This window comes from Sparus aurata, chromosome 20, assembly GCF_900880675.1.
Source record: "Sparus aurata chromosome 20, fSpaAur1.1, whole genome shotgun sequence".
Lineage (NCBI taxonomy): Eukaryota > Metazoa > Chordata > Actinopteri > Spariformes > Sparidae > Sparus > Sparus aurata.
Genome location: NC_044206.1, coordinates 25,329,027 through 25,348,095, shown reverse-complemented (window position 1 = coordinate 25,348,095; position 19,069 = coordinate 25,329,027). Strand labels below are relative to the sequence as shown.

Below are 19,069 nucleotides of genomic sequence, written 5' to 3'. Positions count from 1 at the left end.
AAAGTGAGAAATTATGGAAATTATTTTTTATTGTGTTGGCTGAGAAGCGACGTCAGGAAAAAAAAAAAGAAACGTTACAAAAATACTGTCATTTCTTCATTTGTAGCTAATGTGTGTTCACTACAGCAGCGAGGAGAGTCAACAATAAATTCATTTTGAATACAATAACAAACTGGTCCGGTCCAGCTCAAAGCCTCCTTCAGTGTCCCTCCATTACTATTCTGTGAGTGTTCACACGCTGGCACTGACGAGCTCAGCATGCATAATAACATCATGTGACGGGGGGGAAGCATTCGAGAAAGAAAAACAAGATTTGTAACCCTCTGCTACACAGATAAGATCTCTTCACGGGCACTGGTGTCAGGACATTTCGAATTTCATGTTCCTTTACATCTCGGCTGCCAGAGGAAGATTTTATCGAGTTAAAAAAAAAAAATGTGTTGGTTCCCTTTAATCCTCTCACGGCCCTCAGCACCAGTGCCTCTGCACAAAGGAGCAAAGAAAACTCTGCATAGCAAACATTTGAGTCGAGCCTTCACGCGTCCAGTAACAGCACAACAATGACACCTAGTGGAGCCGTTGGGACGCACACGATGAACACCAGATAAATCACAATACAAGGAATAACAAGCAGTTCCTCTTCTCAAACTAAAATTAGACACACAGCAAACTAAATAAGATAAACATAGATAAGTATATAAATAATCTGAATTAAATAATGCATTTGATACAAGTCACAGTGTCCAGAGGAGTTCATCTTACATGCTCTGTGCAGCTGGAAAATCAGCTTTGTAGCTTTCATGTTAATGTAAACATGCAGCAACAGCCAGCATCTGGTTAGCTTTAGCTTAGCATAAGGACTAGAAACAGCTAGCCTTGTTCTGACAAATGGTAAAAATGTCATTTTGATATTTTGCTTGTGTTATGTGTCCTGGACTAAAAACCGAATCACTGTGACATCACACTAACAACAACAGTCACTTCTGGCAGTCGAGAAAAATGTGAAAACACATTTTCAACATATCACAGAATAAACAATCAAGTGGAAAACTCAAACATCCCAAACTACTGTTGAGTCGTGTACAATTAAACATGGTGTACCAATGAACTTGACCTCTTTTTATGTACCCAGTTGCATTTTTAGACGAATTAAATGTATAAACTTTGAAATAACGTCATGAGAAAAGAACATAAAGCTACATGTGAGCTACTTCTGCATTTCTTGACTCTAAGCTGTTGCCGGGCAACAAGCAGACTCCAGGAAGTGAAGTGTATAAACATACTGACACTTCTTCACCTCAGTTTCTGTTTTGACTGAACAAACAAGGTATACGAAAGGTGGAGTTAGTTACCATTCAATAGAGCCAGGCTACATGTTAGCTAAACAGATGCTAACTGTAGCATCATATTTAACAGAGGTTAGGAGTAGGGCTGCATAACATGGTCAAAAATGTATATTGCATACAGATATAATTCATGTTAGGATCCGTATAAATGTAGAAAAGCCTCTGAACATCTTCTCTGGGCCTCAGTGGTGCTTCCTCCAGCGGTCACGCTCTGCAGAAACAAAACAGCCATCGACATGCTCGTTATCTCCAGATCTGCTCAGCCTCTAGATGAATCAACACTGTGAGTGAATCCACACACTTACTCAAATGAGGGTAACTCCAGGTGTAGCTGAGCATGCAGTATCCGGCTAACAGCATGCCCAGTCCACCTACACCACCTTTCTTCACATTGATGTACCTCCTGTAATACCACTGCCAGCCTGCAGGGGGCACAGGGGAGTATCGACATTGAATAAAAACTTAGCAGTAAAGTTTTTAATTTTCTTAATGAGAGGAGAAGATATCACTCTCAAATCTGCAGGTTAGCTTAGCGTAGCATAGCACAAAGCCTCAAAGCAAGGGTGAAACAGCTAGCATAGCTCTGCCCTGAGGTAACAAACCAAACGACAGACGTTTAAAGCTCAGTTATTAATGTGTTATACGTAGTTTAATAAAAGATTCCTGTAAAACAGATGTGATGTAGTTTTACATGGCTGTTGGTGTGTTTGTGTTTGTGTGTGATATTCACCTCTTTGCACCATTTCCACCACCTCTCTCGGATGGCTGGGAGTTTTGCAGGCCAGCCACTCAGGTAACTCCCTCAGCCTCACCTGTCCGAGACGCCGCTGTGTCAGAACACCTGCAAGTTAATTAACAACCAGAATCAGTGCAACTTAAAACACTTTCCTCTATCATTTCACTGTGTCTCTCTATACTAGAATGGATGTTTTTCTATGAAACCCTTTTTAATTTCTAAAAGAAACATATTCTTCTCATTTTCAGGTTCATAATTGTATCTTGTGTTACTGCTAGAATAGGTTTACATGATTTATGCTACAAAAACACTTCAGTCTTCTCGCTCCGTCCAGTTCTGCAGCACTGAGACGCTCCTGACTCTTCACAAACATGCTGACATGTAGCTCAAACTTATGGGCGAGTTACCTTGAAACAGGTTTATTGCTGCGGCCCTCGTCCTTATCATTCAAAGTTCAGAAGTTCGACACCCAGCCCTTCATTTTTCTGGCAAGTACTGACCTTTAGATCCAGGATCTGCCCCGAGCTGCGACCTCTCCTTCATCAACCCATCGTCACGTCTCGGACTCTCCACCCTCGGCAGTGAAGTTTGTGGTGCCAGAGGGAAAAGATGTGGGCTGGAAAACTGGGTGGGTGGTGGTGATGCTGTGGGGAGTCCTGCCACCTTCAGCCCCTCGCTCATGCTTTGTGGAGGAAACTTTGCTTGGCTCACCTGAGACAACAGGTGAGGACGTGTAGAGGAGGGGAGCTCAGACTGAGGGGAACCATCGAGGGGGATTAAAGATGTTTGTTTGGGCTTTGAGTTTTTCGTTTTAACAGATTGTAGCTCAGTCTGCTGTGAGCTGCTGCTGGACAGAGATTTAGTTGTTACCATGCAGTTATCACCATCTTGAGACTGAGACCTGAGACTAGAACCGGGTCTGAGCTCGTCAGTAGTTCTAATCTGGTTCAAGATGCTGGACTGACGGCTGCTGTGAGCTCGGCCTAACGTGGCTTTAACATCCTGGAGGGTGATCCTGGCCTGGTGAGCGCTGCCTGATTTCAAGAACACATTATTCACGGATAAATCGTCAAATTCCTCCTTGTCGTCGACCAGGAGGTCGTTTCTTCTTGCGCTACTCTGATTTTCTTTAGAGTCCAGAGAGCTCGAGGTGTCTTTGGTTGAGGAAAGGGTTTGTGCCACTTTCTTTGCCTTTGTCGCTTTAATTTTAGAGGCACTTTTGGGTTTGGTGTGTGAGGACAAAAAGGCAGGATGGGCGTTGTCTTTTACCAACTCTGTGTCGGGATTAGTTTTGGTCTGTGTTTGAGGATCAGCTACAAAGGGAGCTGAACCTGAGGGCAGGTCCTCTGTGGCAGGAACCTGTTTGGACGTCGCAGCTTCTATCAAAGCGCGGAGACTCTTCTTTTTGGGCTTAGAGACGGCGGGAGGTAGAGACGGTGAATGTGACTGGGTGGAGACGGGGGGAATGGTGGCGGTCTTGATTTGTTTGGACAGCTGCTGTTTCTTCTTCTTAGTCGATGGTGGAGGTGATTCAGAAGTCAGGGACAATGAAGGTGGTGTAGCTGCGCTCTGTGAGGGTGTTTCTGGTGACGATGACACCGCAGACTTCTTTTTATTCTTCTTTGCAGGCACTGACACCGTCTGCGTGGACGGCGCGCCCAGCGGAGATGAAGATGTCTGATTTACCGTGACGTCATGTTTGGTTGGAGGTGTTTTAGAGCTCGCTGCTGCCTTACAATGCGGCAGGTGCGTCTTCAGCCTTTTGTAGGTTTTCCCACAGAATGGACACACCTCTGTGGGGAGGACAGTGACAGAGCAGTTCACATGTGTGGTTAAAACAATCTGTAGGGATGCAGTTTCCAATTATCCACACTATCAGTTAAGCTGCAGATCAATTCCCACCATGAAATATAAGATGTCAAAAATGTCAAAACGCTCGTTTCTTTACATTCTGTTGATCATTTCTGTTAATTTACGTTTTAGGAAGCTGCCATGCAAAAGGTGCCAACCAACCGCACTGTGACATGCAGACAGGCGAGCCGGGGAATTGAACTAGCGACCCTTTATTACTGGATGAAGGCCCAAATAATCAACAGATCACTGGGCAATGAAAGTAACGGTTAGCTGCAGCCCTTAAACAATTATATACAGCTTATTATCATCATGCATGTGACAAATTAATGCATTAAACCAGACAATATTTGGAATTTTTGCTCTAATAACAACCCAAATGATCAAAAATAGCTGGTTATTCATTTTCTGTCGATTACAACAATTGGATAACTGTTTTCAGCTCTAAATACTAATCAACACATGACACTGTAAAACATTAAATATGGACCAATATCAGATTTAAATTAAATTTCTCTGTATTACTTTTTACATGATGTGCATCTTCTGCAGGAGCCTGTTTGTATTTCATTCTTTATCAGTGCATTATGTCACAATTAAATAATAATACAGACATGTAATATCGACTGTATTTAGGTCACGTGATGTTTACAGTTTTCCGTTAATGATAAACAATATTGTGACACTTCACTTACCAGAGCTCATTTTGCACGCGTGTGTAAAAACAGCCAATCAGGTTGAAGCATGATCTCAAAGTTAGAAGAGAAGCAACGACAATGACGTGACGTGACTTTAGTTTTTACATTAACACAAGTTAAATTTAAAACACTTTCTGTTAAGACACGTTTTCACATTCAGGGTCAGAAGTGTTGCTGTAACTGTTGCTGTGCATGGAAGGACCCTGTGGGTGGCGCCTCAGGAGCCTGAGTGTAAATCATAGCTAGCTTTAGCTTTAGCTAGCTTAACTATCGCCGTTTAATTAAGCGGCAGATTTTAAATCCTGATGACTAATGAACGGGTTTTAACGTGACTGTCTGGCATAGATAATAATAGTAACAGTTAATAACCTGTGTGAACACGCAGTGATCTGTTCAGTGGGCGTGGTGCTTCCACTTCCTGTTCGTCGTAAATCGAGATGATTCACTCCTGCCCTCTTCCGCCTTCGCGTGAATCCCCGAATAAACCGCTTAATAATTTTGTGGACATATTCGGGCAAATTTCCCACTAAAACCTCAGATACCTCCGTCACAGAGGGGAATTCTGTTGTCTACGTCAGTATTAACGATATGACCTGGCAGAACAAGCTCGGTAAATGTGTTAAAACGGGTTGTTGACCGCGTGTAGAGTCAATACAAGCTCTTCGTTTGACTTTCTCTCACACAAGCTAACTAGCAACAGCTAGCTCACAGATCAGTTTACATGTCTGTCAGGCGTTCAGCCACATGTGAGGCCTCAGCTGTCACAATGTTTGACTTGAGTTATCTACAAACTAGAACAAGTTAAATAAAGAATTATCTTTGTATGAACAATAGCATGCAAATAAATATACATCTTATTGTTTTTTGTGTGTAAATATTTAGTTTTTTGTTGTTTTTTGCAATTTATTTTCTATTCAGAATTTTTCTGATTCTTTAACCTGTACTTGTTGCATCTTGAGCTCCTGTAAATAATGAATATCCCCGTTCTGGGACAGATAAAGCAAATCTTAAATCTTAAATAAATGATGGATTTAACATACATGTTTTAAAGAGTACATGTTTCAACTCATAGAACAGTCACCATATATACATTTTTATTTCAGTTTGCATTCATTTAAAACATAGGACCCTGTTTATTTAACTTACATATATTTATTTTATTTTTTTAAAAGCATCCATCCATTTCATGTATAAATAACACAACATGTCCCCTAGATTACCAAGCAAACTATATATTCTTTATTATATGTACAATAAAGAGAGACGAGCCTGCTTTCATTAGAAAAGTGTATTTTATTGATAGGGTTAGAGTGGCATGAGACTTGGCACAGGAATGAATTTCAAGAGGGTGATGAAAAAAAAATTACACATAAACATCAAAAGATCATCTTCATTGGAGAAAAGCAGTGATTTGTAACACATTCAGATTTTGGAGGAGGGGAATAACGCCATTTCTACAACCATTTACATATACGGAGATAAACCTGAATATTATTTACATGGCAACAGATTACAGTATGTACAAAGCTGGGACAAAGCAAAAAAAACAAAAAAAAAAACAACTGGAAGCAAACTGAAGCTCACAGGAGCAAAAAAACTACACACTGTCCATGTGAACAGTCCCGAGGAAGCGTGGGGTGATTTGGCAGAAACACAGATTTTTAGCGGTGCCTGGAAGTTGTCCTCGAACAAAGATTGGCCTCCTACTGAATACAGTCGCTGACAAAAGTATTCAACTCGAGTAGATTGTGTTTTTTTTTTCGTCTACAAATTCAAAACGTGTATTAAAGGGAACTCCTCAACGGCACGAGATTGCGGTAGGTTCAGTGCCAACACAGATATTCTCACGACAGGTCACATCTTAAACCGTAACAACGTTGGATACAGTATATTCAGACAATCTACAGCAAACCTCTGTACATATTAACAGACATTCATCATTCAGGCAAACAGGGGAGGTCTGTCCCTTTAAAGGCATCTAATCAGAGATGAGAACATAATGAGAGAGAAGAAGAAGAAGAAGAGAGGGGGAGTCTGGGTCAAAGGTCAGGGTTCAAAGCCAGGAGCATCCAGTACCAAACACCACCCGGCTGACTGCACTGAGGCCTGGCTGCGTCTCACTGCTCTGCCGCCCAGATTAAGATTAAATTATTCACTTAGTTCACCAACAATGACATCAGCATTAACGCTGCTTTTGATTCAACCCTGAGAAAACAGTGGACTGCATGTTCACTTGCCGGCACACCTGCCTCATGTGCCGGCGAAGGTTATGTTACCCTCTAAACAACCGAACAATAAAAGGGAGAACTGGCATCCTAATTATCTGTTAGATCAACTTAAATTCTATAGAGACAAACAGGCACAAATGCAGGATTCAAACAGTGATTAGGTCTCCTTAAGACATCATATATCTCGCCGTTGTGCCCTTTTCTTTTCTAGCATTTCTTTTTCCAGAGACAAGGTGCCAGTGCTGGAGCCATTACACCGTCACTGAACTGGTACTCGTCTCGGTGAATCGGCTCTGTGCTGGCACTTTCAACCCGCTCATCGAGTTGAAACAAGAAGTGAAGAGTGGAGGAATGGTGCTGCAATAAGAGAGGAACATGAGGACTGTGCAGTCTCCAGACAATCAGCAAGTTAACAAACCCTCTATAAACTACAGGGGCTTCGAAACCACGTTCACAAAGCAGCACTGGAGAGTGTGACAGAAATAATGGAGTGATTTTGGAGTAAATTAATTCAGTGCTGGCAAATCAACTCTGGCACGGCTGATTCTGACCACCTAACGCGTTTGTTTAGACGTATTTCACCTTGCCTGTGTTTGTTGCTTGCCAAGTGTATCAGCCTGGTTGGTAAAATGTGTAAAACTCCACGGACAGGCGCCGGCATGAACGCCAGCACCGACACCTTGTGAGTTGAAAAGCCTCCCGAGAGTCAGGCCAGAGGAGAGAGAGTCCGAAGACGAAGCGCCAGAGTTCAGACGCTAACATCCGAACCGCCTGCTCCACTTTCTTTATACCCACACAGTCTTTCCTACCGACTCGTTCCCCTACCAAACCCTGAACTAACAAGAAGGCCAACTCTTCAAAGAGGAGAGTAAAAACTAATATAAAAACGGGCGAAGAAGAACATCTATCGGATTCTTCTGAGGCTGGTCTCTCCCAAGTCCTCGTCAGGAGCGAGGGGGTGGTTTGTCCCCTTTCAGGTCCTCTACGTTCACAGGTCGACAGGGGTCATTGGAGCATGAGCTGTTTGAGGTTGTCGTGGAGGATGGTGTCCTTGACGTCCCGGAACACCAGCCTGATGTTCTCCGTGTTGATGGCCGTGGTGAAGTGGTGGTACAGGGGCTTCTGGGTGGCGTCGCGTCTCTTGGCCCGGAAGCAGTCCACCATGAACGCCTGGATTTCCGGTAGGCTGTGCTCCGTCCCGGTGTATTCAGGAAAGTAGTCTTTGAGCGGAACGCTCTTCACCTTCTCCTCCAGCAGGTCCGTCTTGTTCAGGAAGAGGATGATCGAAACGTTGACGAAGACGCGGTTGTTGACGATGGTCTCGAAGATGTTGAGCGATTCACGCAGCCGGTTGGTCAGCCTGTCCTCCATCAGCACCTGAGGAAGACATCGGGAGGGATGAAGTACAATCACCAATGTTGAGCCGTAGCAAAAAGCGACGCGTACTCAAACCTCTTTTATTTCTTATCTATTCAAAATCATTCAGTAGAGATATTCAGATTGGTACGTGTCCCTTTTTGATTCTGTCGAGACTCAATCGGAAAGCTTTGGCAGTGGGTCACTTTTCTGTCTGTTAGCTGAGGCATGCTAAGTTATATAGAAAGGTTTTTATATTTTATGGACGTAGATGCTTGTTGTCAGTCAAGTTGACACAAATAAGAGCTTCAGTCTCTCCCACGTCATTAACATTAGCTGCTCGTAAGCATTTTCCAGTCGTGTTACAGACACAGGACGGAGTGTGATGCATTGGTTGAAAACTATATGACAACATTGATCAGCAGAATTTGTGTATGTCTCTTTAAACACACCAGTTATGCAAATACACAAGACTTAGTGAGGGTGTATCTGCTGGCTGATAAATAACGAGGCGTTGCAGCACCACAGATATGATTTAGGAAGTTGTAACCGTGACAGTTCTCCAACCAGACAGAACTGAAGTTTAGTTTTCAAACGTGAAGAATGTCCTGTTGAGTACATATCTCTGTATTTTCTTTAACTCTGAAATATTGTTTTAGGCCTAGTATGAGTCAATCCTTTATTTTTAATGTATAATCAAAATAAATGCACAAATAACTGTTGAATCTGTTATTCTTAGGGGTGTGCCAAAATATCGATACGATGATATATCGCGATATTTCGTCTTGAGGTACGTTATCGATACACTGGTGCCAAATATCGATATTTAAAAATGTAATGTTTTTTTTTTGGACCACCACCCCTCTTCGGAGGACAGCTTCATCTTTATTCAAACATAGGTATACAACCAAATAAAATTTTAAAAATGGTTTAAGTAGCTCTGAAACCCACACATATAGATATTTAATGATAGTTGTAGTCAGTGTGTGTGTTAAGAAGAGACACTGTGCAGTATACTCTGTTTACTTGGCTGTCATTCATGTGAAATGGATTCAGTGCAGTCAATAAATTCTGAATTTCTTCAGTGACACAGATATCGTGATGTATCGTGGATGAAATTTCTTGCAATATATCGATTATCGCAGAATCGCTGTATCGTGATATTATTGTTATCGTGAGCAAAATATCGTGATAGTATCGCGAGGTACCTGGTGATACCCAGCCCTAGTTATTCTGTGTGCATTTCTTGTGTTCATGTGCAAAATTCAAACAAAGAATTTAGGCAAACTAAAGCTATTTAATCAACTGAATCAGACTATCGACCGAGATGTTTTCATGGCATGTTTTCAGAGAGTAAGCCTTTCTAATTGTACCACTGCAGCCTGCACAGACGGAGAGTTTTATCTGAGGAAATCTGCACGTGCTTTGAGATAAACCACAACTCCACTGATCAAGAATGAGCATATAGACACAACAACGACAACTTATCAACAAGTCACCAAACATTATCTGCTACACCAAACAGATTAATGTGCAGCTTATCAGGCTATCAGACCAGCGCGTGTGTGTGCGTTACAGGAAATGAGATGCCGTGTTCTCACCTGGTCGTATTCAGAGGAGGAGACGAGGAAGAGGATGGAGGTGACCGAGTCGAAACACTCGAACCAGCGCCTCCGCTCTGACCGCTGCCCTCCCACGTCCACCATCTTGAAGGGAACATTCTTGATCTCAAAGTCATACTCGTGGATGCCCTTGGTGGGTTTACGGGCCAGCAGGATGTCCTGCTGAGTGGGGAGGTAACTCTGGAGGAGGGACGGAAACATAACGAATGTCTGTCAACAAGTACAGGACAACATTCAGCAACACACCAACAGCTGAAAGAAGAGTTTGTTTCATATAATTTGGCTGTCTTTCTCTTCTGTGATGGAAGGAAGCAGGTAGAATTGTTGGAAAACATTCTGGGACTTTGATTCTTTAGAAGAAGGCGGATTGTCTAGAGGTCATTTAAGGAAAATCTAAAGATCTTATCTTGTAAAATCAATTCTGCTAATATGTTGACAGTGTTTCTGCAGGGTTCAAGTTAAATTAAAGACTTTTTAAGAACATTTTAAAGTCACATTTTGTGCTATTTAATATAATTTTCATGGTCCAGGTGAGCAAAGCACTTGTAGAAAACCAGCAGGAACGATTAAGTGTTGAATTACTTCATATATGACATTCCTTCAGTACTTCCCTGCAGTATATAACAAATAATGCCTAATTTTATAATTCATTTCTGCTTTGCTTGTATCAGCACTTTGTCTTGATGTCACAATGAGTTTCCTGCTATGGCAGCTCGCAGTGGTGACACAGTTTGCTGCTGGTCTGCTCAACTAAGAATACACAACAAAACAGCAACACTTAGTGTTTGTGTCCCTACAGCCAGTAATCAGATATGAATACTGTTGATAACTTATATAACTGCCTTGGACAGGCAGAAGAAAACATATTTGGACCTGCAGACATCCTCCCAAAGCATCCAGACTGAGGTGATGCCAGTTTCCTCATACCGGTCGGCTAGTCGGAGGTTTTCATCAAAATATCAGCGTTATCTTTGACAAACAACCGTCCCAGTCGCTTGTCAGCCAACCTTAGATTGTCCAGACATGTTGCAATATGACCTATAACATGCACACGTCTGATTATAACAATCAGAGCAGGCAGAAACAACTTACCGGCTCGCCGAGCTTATCCAGATTATCCAAGAAATACTTCACTGACTCACCCTGTGACAGGACAGACGAGGAATTTCTGTTAATTCTGCACAATTTATTACATTTTCAACAGCACAGTTCATCACGCAGAACACTTTTTTTTTTTTTTTTCTTCACTGAAGATGCAGTTGTCGCTGTCGTTTAGGCACAGGACACACACACACACACACTCACACACACTCACACGAGCTGCCACAGAAACACACACACATACAGACACACACACACACACACATACAGACACACACACACACACGCATTCGGTTTTCTGAGTAGCTGAAGCAGGATGCAAAGTATTTGGTACGACAGGAGACACGTGTTTGTAAGAGAGTCTTTGATGTACACAGAAGTGTGGCTACATCTGTGTGTGTGTGTGTGTGTGTGTGTGTGTGTGTGTGTCTGTGTGTGTCTGTGTGTCTGTGTGTGTGTAGGGGAGTTTTCTAGACCGTTCTGACGCTGTTCATGCACAATTAGTGCAAGCCCAGACATGAGGCTGCCAAGACCGAGATGCATTCCTGTATCTGTGTGTGTGTGTGTGTGTGTGTGTGTGTGTGTGTGTTCTGTTTTCGACATAAAGCGAAAATACTGAGTGAAAAAAGCAAAAACAGATTTTCCAGCGAGCGGCCGTGTCTTCACAGTTACACACCACACCTTTATCAGGAGTCTGTTCCTGCATGTATTTTGCATTGATGACTCGGTGAAGCTCCTCCCGCGCCGTAAAATTCAAATCTCCTCCGTCGTAGTGAGCGCTTGGATTGTGTTTCTGACTGTTGGAGCCATTTCCCCCCTCGCAGTTTGCTTCTGTGCTCACCTTTTGATCTTTTAAAAAACTAACCTGACCTGAAAAACCTGTGCATGTGTGTGTGTGTGTGTGTGTGTGTGTGTGCAGAGTGTGTGCAGGGCTAAGATTACACAAGGGAGGGGTGGAGTGGCGTGGCACTGCGCTGAGGCCGGAGAAAAAGAGGAGATACTTGTGATTTTTCAATTCAGGCTTTCGCTCGAGTGAAGGAGCTCAAATCTGAGGGCGGTGGTGGTTTTGTAATCGTCTAAAAAAAATCAGGCAGATGAAAAAAAAAAAAGGAGAAGAGAAACGAGAAGAGCGACCGTGCAGAGTTCTCCCTGTTCGTTATCAAGCATGACGACGCCTGCAGCTCATCTGCTGAAGAAGCAAAACTGAAACATAACATTACATAACGTCAGCGCGTCGTCTCAATTGTCACCACGACGCCTCAAATTCTGGCAGATTTACCACCACTACTATTTTTGGACTCATTGTCGGAATCAGCATCTACACTGTTTACAATACACAATCTCAAGTGCGACGTGGAGAGAGAGAGAAAATGTTTACGGCTGATTTTTAAAGGCCGAGTGTGAACTTTGTACCACACAGAGCGAGACAGAGAGGATCCTTGTGCGTTTCATTCCGTACATGTGTTTTTAATGATAATTACGACGCAGCCTGAAGGCACTTGTGATTTGTGATGCAAATACGTAAAGGGCACGGTGGAAACACAATGGGTTGTATCTGCTGGCAGGAAAACAAATTAGAGCTCGCTAACAAGAGCTTTGTACAGAGAAACGGCTCCCACAGCAGAAACTCTTCATGTGTTTCTACCAGAGGCTCGTTTAGAACAAATATCAAAGTTTTATACATTACGACGGGCTGCAACCAAGGATTATTTTAATTACCGGACAACCTGATTATTGTTTGGTCTGCAGAAAAATCTGAAAATAACTGCAGATGTTCAGGAGAAGCAGCCAATCGTCACAGTTTAGAACGAGCCATGAAATATTTGGTATTTTTGCCTGATAAATAACAAACATAGAATAACTAATTAGCTGATTAATCATTTTAGTTGTACAATATTTGATACATATGTACAGATCTGTGTCGGTGTTACTGATATTAAATGGGATTTATACCGATCACACACCAGTTAAACCCATTTACTTCATTTTTTAATCATAAAGACTCTAATTTGACTCGGAGCCTCGAGTCCTGACGGAGTGTTCACATTAAAGCCGGCGTTAACGAGATGTTAGTTTACTTTACAACTCGTCTATGGATCAGCTACAGCTGCCGGGTTTGAATCCCACCTGTGGCCCTTTGCTGCAGGTCATCCTCTCTTTCTGTGGTCGACTTTTCAAAACTATCCTCTCAAAAAAAGTCAAAATAATAAATAAATAAATGACAGAGAGAGGAGCTGGAACGAGCAACTGTTTTTGCACATTTGTGCTTGAAAAATGTGTTAAATTCATGAATCAACTGTCCAAATAGTTTTCTTTCAATCAATTAATAATCGTTGCAACTTTAACTGTACATAAGAAATTAGATTTATGAATAAAATTTAAAACAGTAAAGGCTGAAACGTGTCTCTGATCAGCAGTTTAGTCCACAAAAATACTGAATATCTATAAAATGTCACATCAGTTTGTCCTCAACTTAAAAATAAACTTAAAAATTCTATAAAACAATCATAATAGTGTAACGATCAGATGTCGTGTGCACGTACAGCAACGACTCTGATTATTGATTGATTGTCAATTTTCAAGCAAAAACACCACACACACACGCGCACACACACACACACACACACACACACACACACACACACACACACAATCACTTGTTCAAGCTTATAAAATGCTAAAATCTTCTTCTTTTGTTTTCTCCGATAATAATTTGAATATCTTTGCGTTTCGCTCTGTGGGAAACTGTTTGGAGCACTTTTCATAAACATGTAAATAATGGTGCATTTGTGTGTGTGTGTGTGTGTGTGTGTCCTTGTGTAACTTGAGGTGTGAGTGTTTGTGTGCCAGTAACGCTGAGTGAGGGAGCTCTGTTTGTGAGCATAAAGCTGTTTAACTACAGATCAACATTCCAGCTCTTATTCCCCTTTTTGTCTGCACAACCAGCTCGCCGAATGTGTGTGTGTGTGTGTGTGTGTGAGGCTAACAGAAGGCTATTGAGAACAGTTCAGCCTTATGCAACTGACAAACACATTTATTTTAATGTACTGCTTGTGTGCGATTACTGACAGAACCTTGAATCCTGCCCTCGGTGGCCGATGTATTTCACGATGGCAGCAGGTTGTGAAAGTGAAAAAGTCCCAGTGAGGACATGTTGAACATGCCGTCGTCCACAGCTGTTGTTCTGGGGTAAACGTCAGAGTGCTCAAACGCATGTGCTGACAGCCAAGACATAAGGAGCGGGGAGAGGTGTAAACAGGAAGCTGACTCAATCACATGTCTGCCCGCTCAGCAGAGAGGGAGATATACTGGGAGAGAGGGACGGGAGGATGAATCGAGACGAAGAAGAAAAACTCTTTCACTTTCTATTTCCACTGCCGTTTTCAACTCCCGAGAAAGCCGAACACGAAACACCAGAAATAAACTCTTGCTGGGTTTGATGAAAGATAACATAGTACACAAACGAGCCCGCTTCAATCCACCTACCAGCTGAAACTCCCTGCGACGATCGTAGGCGTTCTGGATGCCCGAGTCGGCCCACAGAGCGGTGATGGCCGGCAGGTACTGCTGGAAGACGGACGCCTCCAGCTGCCCGATGGCCATCTTAGCCGACCGGGTGTCGAACGCCATCAGCAGGTCCCCGTGCCGCTGGTTGTCCTGGTCACCCCACGGGATGTGCAGCTTCTCCCGGGCATCCACCAACACACGCACACCTGGGGAGGAAGTGAAAAGGTCGGCGTGTGAAAGAGAGGCCCGTCTGCAGAGCGTCACGATCTATAAGGTCAGACATGAATGAAACTCGAAGTGGAAGAGAGACTAGATGAGCGGTTTGTTTCGTTTTATCAGAAGGATTACACAAAAACTGCCGAACAGATTTCCCTGAAACTTGGACGAGCGACGGGTCTCCTCCCAGAAAAGAGGCTGTTAACTTTTTGGGGCTGATCCAGAAATGTTTTCTCACTTCCTTTAAACATTGCAAGATTCTGTGATTTCCAACATTTTCACTAACTTCTCACAGAATGACGGAAAAAAACATCAAATGTCTTTTAAGGTTGGCTGTTGAGCCTTGGTGGAGGTATGCACTCTACCATTCTGTTTTGAGTGACAGAGCAGGTTGTGAAAGCAAAAAGATGCTGTTACAAGACAAACACTTTCCTGTATTTCCTGTATTTCTGTAAAAAGGATGATTCACATTTCTTCACCTGTTCCTAAAGGTGCAATACGTAATTATCTTAGTTTGACCTTTAAAATATTTAAATCATTGATAGAACTTTAACAACAGTTCTGATATTATGCTGTGTTGCAAAGATATCATCTGAATATAGCATGCTAACAAGTTAGCACCGCGCCGTCCCCGGTTCGCCAAACTCCCGGTCCGGACTGCTAGCTGCACAGCTAACTGAGCTAACTTACTAGCGGCTAATAGTTAGCAACAGTTGGTGTTAACTCTTGCTATATGCTGCACCAGTTTGAATAGAATTTGACAGGTGGAAAATTGTTAATATTGCACCTTAAAGTCATAAAGTCAGGAGAGAAAACACTGTAGAAACAGAATATTTGTCTCTCCGGGCTTCCGTACAGAAACATTCAACATCTTAACAATAAAATGCAAAGAGGAGCTTGTTTTTGACATGTGGTCCAGAATCAGGCTTCCGCTTTAGTCAATCACAAAAAATAAAATAAATAAAAATAGACATGGGCAAAGTGGCAGATGCTACGTATTAATCCACCACACTGTGGTATCAGTCTGTGACACACTTAATGTCTTCAGCTCGTCTGTACCCACATGTGCCACCGCTTTTATAGGACGTAGCCATAAACTCGCAAAAAGCAGAACAGGTCTGGAGCAAATATCTTTAAAAAGTAGGACACCGATACCGCTCATTATAGTCTTTTCAATCTGTGTAAATTAAGTTTACAGAAGTTTAAACCACAAAGAAAAGTGAAATAAAGATGTCACGGAAGTCATGGTTTTAATAAAAATATTAATATTTAGTGTCAGTATCAAAAACTGTATCACAAGCGGAACCTGACTGATACTTGATAATCAGGGCCGACACTGATATCAATATTTAATGATCCTTCAGATGATTTTAATAAAAATACCAATATTTGGTGCCAGAGTATCGATCACTGTATCGAGACAAGATATTTTACAGTTGTTCCAGCATGACATTAGTGAACTGAGACATTAAACGTCACCTTGAATTTATAATTTCACAACTCAAAACTCGTTAGAGATATTTCAGTGTCTCACCTGTGATATATCTGAGGTCCTATTCATGTTATTTTGTGAATTCATGCACATTTGGCCCACATCCCAATATCCTTAACTCATTCTGAGTGGTGTATAAATTACGGTTAGCATCTTTTTCCACATTGTAATTTCTAACAGGGAACATTTATTGCTAATTTCCTCATAGTGGGATCAATAAAAGGATAACCTTTTCTTATGATATATCGATGATAATATCAGCCAATCGATATATATCAGTCGGGGAAGTCACACAATATATTACAATAAAACATTTTTTATCCAAACCTGCTTCTGTAATAGTAATTAACACCCATGTGCATGCAAATAAGCAGATTTATGAAGCATATGATATTTTATATAGCTTTTAAACGTGTTTAAAGTGTCAGAGAGATGTTAGTAGTGTAACCACGTCTTTGTTGGGTGTCTGTCAACACTGATCTGTATGTAAAGATGCTCTCTGTGCATACACAGAGTGGACAAACAGGAACACCTTACATCATACCGACTGGTGGGTTCACCCTCCATTAGCTCCATCCCTCCTTTAGCTGTTGAGCAACTAACAAAAACCTGCCTGTGGCTATCTGCTAACTGCTGGCGTGTTGGTTAATGGTTGTGGCAGGAATATAACACGTTACAGACTCAGTGGATCCTGTGATATCAGGCTGAACGAGGGGCAGCCTGGAGTGGATCGTGTTATGGGTGTGCCGACAGCAGATGTAGACTGTTTATGTCCTCTCACCAGCGCAGCGCCGCTAAAACAGATGTGGAAACTTTCCCACCCGATTTAAACCCACTTCTGTCGCACTCAAACACCCGTCCCCGTCCTCTAGTGTCCCTGCCCGTCCGCCCGGAGGATTACCTTTGATAACATTGCTGTAGATCGTGCCCCTGAAGTCCTCTCGGGCTTGCTGGTCGAAGTCCTCGCCGTGGATGATCCGCATTTGTTTGAGGAAAGTCGACTTGCCGCTCTCGCCAGCGCCGAGCAGCAGGATCTTCACCAGCCGCTTCACGTAGGTTTTCTCCCGGGAGAGACATCGGTCGATCTCTTTGGACTTCCTAATCTGTTCGACCTCGCCGTTGTTGAGCAGGCAGACGGGTAGACAAACTTTTAACACGGACCTGGTCGGCAGGAAATCCGCCATGTTCGCACAAACTTCATCGATGCTAATTTGATGCGCGTTCGCGGGGCGCAGGCACGGGACCAAGCCCCTTCCCTACACTCAGGAAGTAGTGTTGCTGACTGTTTACCATCAATCTCAAGTGACTTCAGTTGAGCTATTCGAGAGCAGCTGGGTCACACAAACAGAACATTTCGTCTGTAGCTTAAAGTGTCTTGACACGCACACATTTACCCACGCCAACAAGTTAGCTAGCTAGAAAATTAACGACGCAATTGCACGATTTACAGCCCAAAACGCCCAGTTTATGAACACTTATAATCAAAGTTAAACCCTCAGTTATGTCACAAATTATCCAAACTATGAATTATATCTGAATAAACTGAAATAAATCGGAACTTTTGACTGGTAGCCGGTTTGTTGGTGCCCTGTCGCCCTCTGCTGGTTCACTCTGGTCATTGCGTAACACCGTTTCCCTGATAGAGAAAGCCGCGCTCTGATTGGTTGATTCCCTCTCGCTTTCTTTATGCTGCCTTCAGGGGGAATTGGAAACATGAGGATTCACACTTAAACGCACTTAAAAAGATCAATAAAATGTACATTTACGTGAGAAAGCATCGATATTCTATGAGCAGACCTTTCTCTGACTCTTTAATGTGTTTATCAGGCGACTATCACAGAGAGGTTTTCATTTTATTTTTGAAAAAAGTGTTTTATTTACATAACGTCTTACTTTTCTTTATTATTTTATGCTGTTCATGTTGTGCATTTGGGTGTTTGTTTGTTTTATTACATATCCGCATTATTAAAAAACGAATTAAATATCGACGTTCGCTTGAATGCAAAAAATTAAATGAAACATGAGAATGTAACTGCATTTTCCCGAATTCCAACCCTCTAGGTAACAGCTTACGGGCAAACACGTGAAGGCAGCACCGGTGTCTATCATTGCACTCTCCTTCTCGCATCCACACACGACACACAGCGGCTCACAGGCGACAGGAGCATCGGATGTGAGTGTTTGTGAGAGAGGGTGAAAAGCATCATGACCATCAGAAACACTCTCCGGGATCATGGGCAGAGGTATCGACCACGGATGGCTTGTCTCAAGAAGGTAGGAGATCCTTTTACATCAGACTTGATGACCACAGGCTTCCAGACTGTACCTGCAGACGCACCTATAGATAGATCACTTACAGGAATCCTCTAATGCAATGCTCCAACTGTAGTGGTCTGCTGTAGCCTAACAAACCCTGGCTCTGTTTGCATTTGCTGTTATGAACAGTTCCTCAGAAGAATCCTGATTTCATGATGCTTTTAATGAAATTTTTTTGGAAAGCAGCAAAGCTCACAGGTGCCATTTGGTGTCCAGGAAATGCAACAAGCAGATGAAATGTGCCATGTTTTTTAATTATGCATGCAAATCTGAATTTCTGGGCACCTAATTGATTAGAAATTGAGGGAAAAACAACATTTCATAACAGCCAAGCGATCAGAAATACATGTAACAGAATGACAAGATGTCAAAATAACAAAAGAAATGTCATGTTGGTGTCAGAGCGAAACCTGTCTGTCTGTCTGTCACCTTAAATGTTAGACTGTGTTTTGTTGCAACCTTTCCACAGTGATAAGGTCATTCAGTTTAATAAGCATTAAGCCTGGATCAGTATCAGCGCCTCCATCTACACCAACCAGCAGCCGGAGGGAAGTTAATCCAGGCGCTGTGCATTGAGTGAGGCTCAATTCATCCCCTCAC

The 19,069-nt window shown here is 42.5% G+C and overlaps 3 protein-coding genes across 4 annotated transcripts in view; 1 reads left to right on the top strand and 2 right to left on the bottom strand.

Annotated features, from left to right (window-relative positions):
* Positions 1 to 11: 11 nt before the first annotated feature.
* si:dkey-21c1.4 (uncharacterized protein C17orf80 homolog) lies at positions 12 to 5,022 on the bottom strand. The gene is made up of 5 exons (XM_030401147.1): positions 4,629 to 5,022; positions 2,583 to 3,875; positions 2,077 to 2,187; positions 1,652 to 1,768; positions 12 to 1,557 (listed from the first exon to the last, which is right to left on the bottom strand). Exons 1-5 carry the CDS (start codon positions 4,636 to 4,638, stop codon positions 1,529 to 1,531), a joined length of 1,560 nt encoding a protein of 519 aa, XP_030257007.1. The 5' UTR covers positions 4,639 to 5,022; the 3' UTR covers positions 12 to 1,528.
* An 882-nt stretch (positions 5,023 to 5,904) lies between these two features.
* Positions 5,905 to 17,738, bottom strand: LOC115571651 (guanine nucleotide-binding protein subunit alpha-13-like). Its single transcript, XM_030401148.1, has 5 exons — positions 17,055 to 17,738; positions 14,425 to 14,651; positions 10,930 to 10,980; positions 9,817 to 10,017; positions 5,905 to 8,236 (listed from the first exon to the last, which is right to left on the bottom strand). Exons 1-5 carry the CDS (start codon positions 17,335 to 17,337, stop codon positions 7,865 to 7,867), a joined length of 1,134 nt encoding a protein of 377 aa, XP_030257008.1. The 5' UTR covers positions 17,338 to 17,738; the 3' UTR covers positions 5,905 to 7,864.
* Positions 17,739 to 18,231: 493 nt separating this feature from the next.
* Positions 18,232 to 19,069, top strand: part of LOC115570582 (regulator of G-protein signaling 9-like) — a 14,593-nt gene continuing 13,755 nt past the window's right edge. For both annotated transcript variants that reach the window (XM_030399154.1, XM_030399155.1), the window contains exon 1: positions 18,232 to 18,427. In XM_030399154.1, the coding sequence (XP_030255014.1) occupies positions 18,359 to 18,427 (69 nt within the window). In that variant the 5' untranslated portion in view covers positions 18,232 to 18,358. The remainder of the gene's footprint in view (positions 18,428 to 19,069) is intronic.

Coding starts and splice junctions, on each gene's coding strand:
- si:dkey-21c1.4 (XM_030401147.1), bottom strand. Junction 2,188..2,582: donor GGCAGATCCTGGATCTAAAG/GTCAGTACTTGC, acceptor ATTAACTTGCAG/GTGTTCTGACACAGCGGCGT. Junction 1,769..2,076: donor GGTGGAAATGGTGCAAAGAG/GTGAATATCACA, acceptor TGCCCCCTGCAG/GCTGGCAGTGGTATTACAGG.
- LOC115571651 (XM_030401148.1), bottom strand. CDS start 17,337: ATGGCGGATTTCCTGCCGACCAGGTCCGTGTTAAAAGTTTGTCTACCC. Junction 14,652..17,054: donor CTACAGCAATGTTATCAAAG/GTAATCCTCCGG, acceptor CTTCCTCCCCAG/GTGTGCGTGTGTTGGTGGAT. Junction 10,018..10,929: donor TGGATAAGCTCGGCGAGCCG/GTAAGTTGTTTC, acceptor TCCCTCCTCCAG/AGTTACCTCCCCACTCAGCA.